Raw genomic sequence first — 11,392 nt, forward strand, 5'->3', positions numbered from 1 at the left:
ATAGGGCAGTGTGTCGTCCGGGGGCGAAAACGTGACTCGCTTTGCGATGACTACCTCGGGCGCTGGTAAACCTCCTTGGGCGCTGGAGCATGGATGGATGGATGGATGCTAGGAGCATCCCCTTTGGAAAGGGACGGTGGGTTGCGCCACCCCGCTCTTGTTATTATATTGCCTAATGACCTACCTATCTTTAAAAAAAAGTAGATGAATAATTGCCCTGACCAAACTTTATGAACCCGTATTGGGAACAGTTTTTTTTTTTTTTTTTTTTTTTTTACGCCTCCGTTTGTCGTTTCCCTACTTTTCTTCCACTAATTTTCAAATAACCTCTTACTAATCTCTATTGCGGGCATGTTTATTTTCCCCCTGCTCTCGCTGAACCCAAGGGCTTCAAGTAGGCCAGAAGTGCCTAAATCGACCGCTGGGCAGATATCTTCACGCTGGTGATGATTATGATGATGATGATGATCTGTGGCTACAGTCTTTTTATCGGGCGGACGCAATGTTTGCATCACTCCCGTTACACTGAACTGAACTGAACTTGTGGCCGTACCCTTTGTAACGGGTGAGCAGTATTCAAACATACTCAGGCCAAAAAATAAGGGCAAAAAAAAAGAAAGAAAGGGGACAACGTTGTAAAAGAAATAGGTTCACTAGCGGCGCACTAGGGTCCACCACTCGGAGAGTCTTCATTCTACTGCAGCGCCATCTGTCACTGCAGCCTGAAGTCATTGCTGGCAAGCGGGAAAATAATATTGCAAGACAGTGCCTTCGAGATTAGCGGTTACGGGTGTCGCGGAGGTCATGAATGTCTGTGCGGAGCTCGCCGATTTCTTCCTGCGGTTCTTCAGGTCGCATTCGCAGCATTTTTATGGCGATAGCAGTTATATGGATACTCCTGGCGCTTGTTTGTTACTGCAAACACGTGCGCTTATTCCGGTCGGGAGTTCTCACTTTTTCAATTAGTACATTTAGAATATTTATTTTTCCCTTACATTGATATTGGGAATATATATGTATATGTACCCTTTGATTTAATTACCTAGAAATACATTGGTCATTCTTCGCGCCACGCAGTTAATAAACCTTGCTTCTTCCACTCTAATATTGTTTTCTTCGATCATTATTCCTGATCAATATCCACCAACAAGAAGCACGCGTAAAATGAGACGATATATCAATAATAAAATTTTCTTACGTAGCTTCATGATGCAGAGATACCAGTTACTTTTAGAAGACAGTGGTAAAAACAGCAGTTCACCTGGCTAAAACTACATTTGGTACCGGCCGTCAAGAGTCATGGGGGCACCAAAGCAACTGAAACATAAAAAAAAAATTATTGCACAGACGTTCTGCGAGAAAAACTGGACGTCCGCCAGCGTCCGCGTAGCGAACGCGCGCATGCTAGCAGACGACGCGCTTGACAACGACAGCAAAATTGAAGACGTCGCGTTGTATAATCCATGCCTAAAATATATATGTTTGGCAAAATGGTGTAAACGTAAATTTGCCGTTTAAATAAAGCACTATTTTGAGAGCGTACCATGCGCAACCGGCCTCGGCGCCCGCAGCGAAAGTACGTTGAATATGCCGCGGAGCGCGTCTCCGCCCCAATCCAGTTCGCTCGCAGCGCCCTCGCCCAAATTTTCCACATGCGGCGCCTCAGCGGGAGAGCGCCGTTCGGCCCACTCGACTATTGTCTAGTACACTCTAATTTGGACTAGAGTGTACTAGAATACTTGGGTAGTGGAAAGAGCGGCGGGCAGCGCGCACGGCCGCCTGGATCGGCGCGCGCGGCGGGGTTGCTACGGCCGTCCCATTCGACGCGCGCCCCATTGAAAACATGTAATTGAGGAAGTTGGCCCGCGCGCCGTGAGGCGGCGCTGTGCTCCCACCCCTCTGCTGACGGCGTCGCGGCCGTGGAGATGCTTGGAGAGATGCGCATTTGACATCGTCCAAGTGGTGAAGATGGGTTGATTGTTGGCCTAAAGTGGCCTGACAGTTGCAAGAAACGGCACGAGAATCAAGACAGGTGGTGATAGATTCTTAAGCCGGCTTTACACAGCGAGGGTGTTTCTTTGTAGCATAATACGATAGAGATGCAGCTAACGCATAGGCAGGGTGTTTACGCGACTTTGTGTGGCGCATTGCATGCGCCTTGAGACGTATTCTGGCAAGTGAGTTGCCGCTGTGCCTAAGCGCTTCCCGTGACCACGCTCGTCATTCTTTTCTTGCGCTCGCTTTTCCCTTCAAAAACAAACGTATTTCATCATCGTGGTCACTGCATGTATGGCTACGTTCTCGGGTCGAGCGCTGTGTTCACAGAAGTCTTCATATACAGAAATCACGGTGGTAATAATAATTTTGCAGTACATTTTCTCCAGCCTGATGTACCGGCCGAATTAATTATTCGGGGCCCTTGCATGCGCGTCGCATTTACATTGTGAAGCTCCCACGATACATCAGTGGTGCTGAAGCGGCTTTTCGTTCTAGCCTCGAACTGCTATATGTTACTTAATTGGAAGTGTTGCTGCTGAAGGCCCTGTGTAACTAGCATATATGCTTTCATATGCATTTCACATTGTTGTACCACATTGAATTGAGGCAAGTGATTTGTTTTTATAATCTCGCCTGAAATTTTGCGTGTAATTTACTGTATTTTTCAAAAACATGCCGTACTGCTGCGTGCCGTGCTGCAAGTCGAGCACCAAGAAAAAGCTTGGTCTAAGTTTTCACGCATTTCCAGTGGAGGAAACTGGAGCAGTGGAGCTTTAATTTGTCCTCACTTAGAGAGCTGCCCTCTTTTTGCTTGCCAGGCAAACGAAAAGCACGCATCAGCGATTTCTTCATGCAAGCAAGCAAATTTATAAAGCCGGCCTACTCTCAAATATTGGCGCAGTCGTTACGGACACAGCGGCTTACCGCAAAAAAACTAATGAGTAAGCCACTGAGCTGAAAAGTTCTCCGCGTTTGAAGGAGTACTGCGAGTGCACAAGCGTTGTGTGTTTGCTATCGTAAATAAATTGTAGGTATTGTGAATGTGTTATGCTGGTAATTTCGCCATGAATACAAAGATGGCATTCAATATTTACTGATGGCTCAGAAAGTTGCTGAAAAATGTCTGTCCGTGGCTGTCGACTCAGGTAAGCAGCTTGATACTTCGTGCAGGAAGACGCGCGATGAGTTCGCTTACTTAACACGCTTATTTAACACAATAAACAGCGCATTCACATGTACAGATGCAAGACTGCCGCGACTTCAGCTCTCCATTTAAAAGCACCGAGTCATATCTCTCGCTTTCCAAGGCGTATTTTGACAGTCAATTGGTCAAGCTGGGGAAAATGCAAGTCATAAACAAAAGTTTGCGGGCTGCGGATTCGCGAAAAAAAAAAAAATCTTGGTCAGCTGGCATTCCTTCTAGCAGATAGCGCACGAATGCCTTCTGTCGCGTGCAGGCTTTCCATTGGCATGCTGCGCTTGAGCGCGCGGAAATAATTTTCGCGCAAAACTTTGGCTTACGGGTGTACGCGTTTCGGGCAGCATCATCCTCACAGAGGCTGGAGTGCAAAGAAGAAGAAAAAAAATTGCGTCAAGGGACATCGGTGCTTTTGTGTGCCTTTTTGTTCGGCACAACTTCTCGCGCTTTCTTATAAAGCGATATTTTCATTATAGCGCGAATTATAGCGCAAATCGTCTCGCGCGCAGCCGTAGCAAGGGAGTAGAGGGGTGGGAGGCGCGCGCCGCGGTGCGGCGAAAGCAGCGGCCACGCCCCTTTCCGCAATTACACCCTCTCCGTCCGAATGGGACGGCCGGAGCAACCCTGCCGCGCGCGTCGATCCAGGCGGCCGTGCAGCGCGTGAGGCACTTGATGTTAACGCTACCAGGTGGCGCCAGCGGCTCCTAACCGAAAAAAAAAAGGGGAAGCGAAATGCAGCATTAATGAAACACAGAGCACTGTGGGGCCACAATAAGTATGAGGTGGTGCGTGGAATCTGGAAAGGAGTAATGGTGCCAGCGCTAACATTCGCAAATGCCATTATATGCTTAAAATCGGATATATTGGCGGGTTTGGAAGTTAACCAAAGATCAGTAGGCCGGTTGGCTTTGGGAGCACACGGTAATACGACAAATGAGGCAGTGCATGGAGACATGGGTTGGGCCTCTTTTGAAGTCAGAGAAGCACAAAGCAAAATTAGTTTTGAAGAAAGGCTCAGGAACATGGATGAAAATAAATGGGCGGCTAAAGTGCACAAGTATCTCTACATGAAAAGCGTGGACACAGAATGGAGGAAGAGGTCAAGGAAGTTGACAACCAAGTACAGGATAATCGAAACTGTAAATAGACAACCAGGGGTCATCAGAAAGAAAGTGAGAGAAATAGAGACCGTGAATTGGATGCAAAGAATGGAAACGAAAAGGACAATGGAGATTTACAAGAATGAGAAGAAAGAAATTAGAAGGGAAAATCTGTACGATAACACAAAGGGCAGTGCCTTGCTATTTGAGGCTCGAGCCGGTTGCCTAAGGACGAAAACATATCGGAACAAATATTCGGAATTAGATGAGACATGTGTATGCTGCAGTAAAGATCCAGAGACCACTCAGCACATCCTAATGGAATGCGACGGGATCCACCCAGCGAGAACCGTAGGTAACGTGCAACTCCCAGAAGCGCTTGGGTTTAAAGTGGAAGGAAACATAAACAGATCAGCCGTAGAGATCAGCAAGAGACGATTAGAGTACTGGTGGAAAAAAAGTAGGGAAAAGATGGATGCGACCTCATCTCTTAAAATCATAGGCAGCGGTACAAGGTAAATTTTTGAAAAAGAAAAATAATGATAGGTATACAAAAATGCAAGATAAAGAACATGTATAGTATACCTGATTAAATCAAGCAGGCTAGGTGACTATTTGTCGCCGCCCCGTTTCAAAGGGGATGCCAATAAATCATCATCATCATCATCATCGAGCACCAGCAAGCGCTCGAAAGCAGTCAGGCAGCCGCAAGCACGGAAGTTTTCTTTTATTATTACTGCAGTTATGCATAGTACTCGCGCTGCAAATGTCATTGATAGCTTATGAGCGAATTAATCAAAGCAATATGACTTCAGCAGGGCTAAGCTTTCGTCAGATTACCTCCGCTGAGGAGACGGCGCCAAGGCACGAAGTGCGTGAAGCTTCGCGCTTACACTAAGAAGTCGTCTTAGGAGATCTTGCGTGGAACGGCGACGTCTGCGTCAATTTACTGGCGTGTTAATACGAACAGCCCCTGTGAGATGCATACATCACGTCACGAGTGCACGCTCCGGGCACTTCGTACTCCCGCCAGTTCTCTTATCACAGGCACGCGCCTTTGCGGCACTAACAGACAGCAATTCCAGGTGTTCTGCGCGTTTCTTTTTTCATATTTTGGAGTAAATTTTAAATTAAATCGCGATATCATTATGAGGCACGCCGTAGTGGGGACTCCGGGTTCATTTAGACCACCTGGGGTTCCTTAACGTGCACTCAATGAACGGAACAAGGGTGCTTTTGCATTTCGCCCCCATCGAAATGCGGCCGCCGCGGCCGGTATTCGATCCCGCAACCGCGGGCTTAGCAGCGCAGCACCAAAGCCCCTACGCCACCACGGCGGCGTAATGTTTTGTCCCTGGAGTGGCAAACGTACCTCTCCTCTTTTGTTACGGTTTTCTCTTGTTCTTCAAACACAAGACGAAGCTATCGTTTCATTTAATACTGAAGCATATAAAATGCAAAATTCAAGGAAAAAAACATTTTTTACAGACCAACTGTTTATTTAAATCCGTTGGTTCAAGACATGTGCACCAGGTATAATCACAACACAATTTGTTCAAAGCTGGTGTGCGTGAACTGTTCACACGAAAGTTTAAAGGAACGGTGTAAGGTTCCCTGAAAACCAAGCAAGCACGCTCATGTGCAGCGGCTTAGCTTTAGGTAGTTAGCAGTTTCCGGTTTCTGGCACCCAGCGCCAGAATAAAAAAAAAAAAAAAAGCCCTTACAATGAAGTGCAGACGGGTAGTCGGCTAGTCGCGAACCGCCGACGTTTCCGAGTGTGGCCTATTTGTCTTTGCGGTGCAAATTCCTATTCCACTGATTTCGTTGGGCTTCGTCTTTCGGGGCTTTAAACAACGACAACGTCCGTTCATTTAGCTCACGAAATCCGTGTACCGGCTCTTGCAACCTCATCTCATCTCCCAATTGTTGGCTCATACCCACTACGGGGGATTCCAAGAATCCGGTGATTTCAACTATATATGTTTATTAGAATTTAAACAAAAACTAAATTTGTATAGCAGAAATTAGAAAAATACCATAAATACTTTTAAGATAAAATAATTTTTACATAAAAAAGGTAAATAATAGGAATAATTCATAATTCTAGAAATCCAGCAAGGTACTCTTTTTGTGTCTCTTATGAAATTGTAAAGTCCAAGAAAAGCATCCTTGTGGCCGTGTCCCAGTGAAGTCACCCCAAAAAGAGAGAATAGTTGGCGAGGTTAGTCTTTCTAAATGAAATTTCTAAGTGTTTTATCAGTCTTAAAATTCGGTGGCACAACAGAATAACTTCTTGTTGGGCGAGTTGGTGTTTACAGTAGCGCTCGTCTTTCCTTTCCTCTCGTCTTTCGTTGTTGTCTTTTATTTCGAGTTTTGCGCTAATAAGTATCATGTTCGGTGGCACAAGAGGAAAAAAATAAGTGATCAATGAATTCAGGTGCATTGCAAAAAGAATATAGAGGTGACACAGCGAGACCAGACCTGTGTAAGTAAAAATTTAGAGGCGGTATATGGCATCTCAATTTTGTAAAGGAATCTGACACCGATTATTGTTCTACGGTAAACAAAGATAGTGGAAATCAGAAGAAGGCGTTAAAATAGATTTTGCGATAGCGCAAGAAAATCTAACGTGTCGGAAACGGTAAAAGACGAAGAAACTGCGTCCGCAACCTCACTGACAGCCGCTACTGCGGCCGCGATCTCCTCGGTTTTTTGACGCCAGCGCCACGCGCGGCGGTTACAGAAGTGGCAACAGCTCTCCCATAGGCCGCGCCGCGCGCTCTTTCCACTACCCAAGGTATTCTAGTACACTGTATTTGGACGACACATCTCCCCATTGATACACTAGTGGGTCCAGCGAGGGCTTCCCGCTGAGGCTTTTTTTATTTAATAGTTGGTGGCGCTACGGTGGCTTCACCAGAATGAGCTGCTCCGCGCACCGGCCCAACAGTCCGGCCGCGCCGTACGCTGGTCGAGTCGGAGACCCTACCGCAGCTGCATAGACCTTTGAGAGGCGTATCAGTCTGCTGCATCTAGTTTTGATACTCGGCGGCGGAAACAGTGATTTTGTCCCCATCGACCTGTAATAAATAAAATGGGAAAAAAATGTGGTTGATCCCTCTTATATAGGAATCGGTATAGAACACGAAAGTGAAACGTGTCTTCACAGAAGTAGTGTAATGTTTATTGCACATTGATATATAATGTCTATTGGTGTTTTGTGGCTAAAGCGCCCTTAGGCGTTGATGCACCCACGCTGACGCCTGGTGGCACGTCTCCTCAATCGCGACTACCAACGTCGATGACCATGAGCAACCGTCGTGCATATGGAAGCTGCACTACGCTGCACACGCTAGCACAACGCGAAAGACGAAGCACGTAACTGACACACTAATACAACGCGCAAGACAAAGCACGTAACTGAATCGTCACCGAGTCAAATCAGCGCGTACAGCGCGTCGTAATTGCAGCCTCCGCGATCAACTTCAGAAACATTTTCAGAGCTAATTGCGGAGGCCACGCTCCGCTGTGCTGAGTACGGTAAACGCCACCTAGGTGGCGTTGGTAGTGCTTCTTGATGCCAGCGTCCCTTCGAATGCTGGCATCGAGGCGTCGTAGTGCTGAGACCACCGAAGCGTTCACTGTCGGTGCGCGTTAGTGTCATAATGCAGTACTTCTCTTTTATTGCGATAGCAATTATATGGACACTCAAAAGCAGATTTCTGCCGTCGGCGTCGCCGTCGCCGTCGCCGTGAGGTTCCGTATGACGTCAATGGAGATGAAATCGTGACCGCGCGCTGCCGAACGCTGTATGTGCGAGTGAAAGGGCACGAGGGACGCGCTCTTTCACGGGGAGTGAACGCACGGCGGAGAACAAACGCGCGTTCCGCGCCGTGCTTGCTTAAGGGCTGCAGAAGTAGGCGTCTCTTTCCTCCTTTACAATCACCATATATGTGGAGCAAACGCGCCTTCTTCCGATGCGCGAGAGGCCGTGGGGGAGGGAAGGAAGGGGGAGGGAAGGGAGGCGACGTTTAGCTGCTGCACCAAGTGCCTATTTATATCAGAGGCTCCGGCAACAGTCACCAACGCCGCACGCATTTTGAGCGAACGCGGGCAAAACGCCGACGGCGTCGACAACAGTTCTGCGCGTTGCCGGTGCTGCTGCATGTCCAAGTTTATACAGCTGATAAAGCTAATATCATTACTCCGTATAGCTCTCTACAAATTTGCTATCGCAATTGATGCTTCACCTTTCAGGTGAAACTGCGACAACTTTTCTGCTCGTAGGCGGCGGCACCGCCCCGAGCAAGAGCGCGGGTACACGGAGGAGTGTTAGATATATAAGGCGCGTCTGTGTAGCTCTCTGCAAATGCGTTTGTGGCGCAATGGGTTAAACGCTCGGCGATCTATCGTCGCGGACCGAGAGGTCGTGGGTTCGATTTCCAAATTTTGCATGTTTGTGGAACTTTTTCTTCTGGTTTCTTTCTTTGTATTATGTTCGTGTACATTGTAAGCTGACGTATTTCCGTGACGGAAATACGTCAGTGAAGTCTTGGTGGACCCCGGCATAAAACACTTTCGTGTTAAAAGCGACGGAAAGAATGCAAACGACGCAAGAACGACGGTGCGTCGAGCAGACGACAGCAACTTAACCCGTGAGCTCGCCTCAGCCAATGGGCGCTTCCGAAACAGGCGGAGCTTCAAAATAGGGTGACGGCATCGCCGCCGCAATTTCCCCGTTTTTTGCATCACCTTCGGCACTTGCCAAAGCGTCCGCTGGACCAACTCTCCCTTTCTAGTACACTCTACTTTAAGACGAGAAGTATTTAAAGATAATTCAAATTGGTTGTGTCCAAATCTATGCCTCATAGGGTGGCGCCCTCTGAACTTTATATGCTGATCTTAGAGGCTATGTTATTGCCACGACCTACTCAAATTGCTAGCTAAGTGAGGCGGAGCCGATTTTGGGAGCCGAGAACACGTCAGAGACGTCGAAGTTTTGGACACTACCGATTATGAAAGATCAACTCTTAGACGAAATACAGAGAGAAGAAGGACACACACATTTGTTTTTCGTCAATATCGTCACTCCCTGTGTATATTTCTGTGTATTTCACTCTCTGTGTATTTCGTCTAAGTACTCGTTTTCCCCAATTTGAACGATGCTACGCCAGCTGGCTCAAGTTTCTACCCGTATGAATTAAAACTAAGTCGGCGTAGCAAAAGAAAACCACAGTCCCTTAATAGAAACGAAACCAAAATCAAGATGTTTCACTAAAAGCGACTCGTTCCCGCTTTCGACCAGCAACATTGGGAATCACGCCAAGGGCAAAAATGGCGTTCGCCGTGCCGCAAGCATGGCTCAGTGTTTCTCGTGCAGTGCGTTTCCCCCGGTCTTCGTGCGGTTTAAATTCAACAAACTCTGCCTTCCGGCACATTTGCTCCGTCCACCTCCTCAGGAACGGCAATGTAAACACTTCTCTATTTCGTAATTCTCTCGCTGTTAGGTGCTACAGCTCGCCTTCCCAACGGAAAGGTTTCTTCGGACAGGTATTCGATAACATAAAGCAAGAAATGGTGCAAAACAAGGAGATGAAAGAAAGTTTAAAGAAGTTTCGCGAGGAGGCCGCGAAACTCGAACAGTCGGAGGCGTTACGGAAAGCCCGGATGAAATACGAGAACATCGAAGCGGAGACGGCGAAAGGCTCGCAGCAGATCATGGAGCAACTCGAGTCGCTCAAGGAGAAAATCAAGGAAGGCATCGAGGAAGCGCAGAAAAGCGACATCGGCAAGAAGAGCCGCGAGTTGACCGAAGAGCTCGCCAAGTCGGCCAAGTCGGCGGCGGAAACGATAGCCAAGCAAGGCGATCAGCTGGGCAAGTCGGGTGCGTTTCAAGCGGTGTCTTCGGGCATAAAGGCCGTGAAAACGGAGATCGACGAGGCGGCGGCCGTCGGCGCCCGCTTCTACAAGGCGCCGAAGACACTGCGGAAGCGCTCAGAGCTGGGCTTTGATCAGGCCGAGGCCCGAGTCGTCGCTCCCAACGATGAAGCGACGGGCGTGGAGCTGCACCGCGACTCCCGCTGGTCCCAGAGCTGGCAGAACTTCCGCGACAACAACCCGTACGTGCACAAGTTCTTCGACCTGAAGACGCGCTACGATGAGAGCGACAACCCGCTGGTGCGCGCCTCGCGCTCGCTGACCGACAAGGTGACTGACATCTTTGGCGGGCTCTTCCAAAAGACGGAACTGTCCGAGGTACTCACCGAGATCTGCAAGATCGACCCGAACTTCGACAAGAACGAGTTTCTGCGCATGTGCGAGACCGACATCATCCCCAACTTGCTGGAGGCCATGGTGCGAGGGGACCTCGAGATTCTGCGGGACTGGTGTCACGACGCGCCCTTTAACGTTATCAGCACGCCCATCAAGCAGGCCATCCAGCTGGGCTATCACTACGACTCCAAAGTGCTCGATGTGATGAACGTGGATCTAGCCATGGGAAAGATTATGGAGCAGGGACCCGTACTCATTGTTACGTTTCAGTCGCAGCAGATCAATGTGGTGCGGAACAGCAAAGGCGAAGTGGTTGAAGGCGACCCGGAAAAAATCCTGCGCATACACCATGCCTGGGTGCTCTGTCGAGACCAGAATGAGCTAGATCCCAAGGCTGCCTGGAAGCTGATGGACTTGTCAGCCTCCTCGTCAGCTCAGTGGCTTTGAGTAGTCGTTAGATGTAGCGCACTTCTTTTTTTTTTCAGTTAGGACTCATTGCAATTTAAGTAGTGTAGCATGTGTGTACAGTGCTGCTTATCGAAATAACACCACAATTTTGGAGGCTCGTCGTGCGAGGCATGCGAGAGCCGCAACGCATCACAATCATGCTCCATGCCATATTTCATGTTGGGTTGTTATGAATACCACACCAGAGGCTTACAAATGCAATGTCAACTTTTGTTTAAGGGGTGTTTTTTTTTACCAAGGTATCATAAAGTAATCTTGGGGCATTTTGATCAATTTCCCGTTTTATTTTGCCGTAATTTCTTTTTCCCTGTGAACACGTCCTGTTATTGCATAAGTCAGTTGCATTCACATTTCT

General features: G+C 48.1%; 1 protein-coding gene across 1 annotated transcript; it reads left to right on the top strand.

Annotated features, from left to right (window-relative positions):
* Positions 1-9,603: 9,603 nt before the first annotated feature.
* On the top strand, positions 9,604-11,172 carry LOC119455446 (mitochondrial import inner membrane translocase subunit TIM44). Its single transcript, XM_037716848.2, has one exon. The coding sequence runs from the start codon at positions 9,631-9,633 to the stop codon at positions 11,014-11,016; it is 1,386 nt and encodes a 461-aa protein (XP_037572776.1). The 5' UTR covers positions 9,604-9,630; the 3' UTR covers positions 11,017-11,172.
* The last annotated feature ends 220 nt before the right edge of the window (positions 11,173-11,392 follow it).

The sequence above is a fragment of the Dermacentor silvarum genome, chromosome 6 (assembly GCF_013339745.2).
Source record: "Dermacentor silvarum isolate Dsil-2018 chromosome 6, BIME_Dsil_1.4, whole genome shotgun sequence".
Classification (NCBI taxonomy): domain Eukaryota; kingdom Metazoa; phylum Arthropoda; class Arachnida; order Ixodida; family Ixodidae; genus Dermacentor; species Dermacentor silvarum.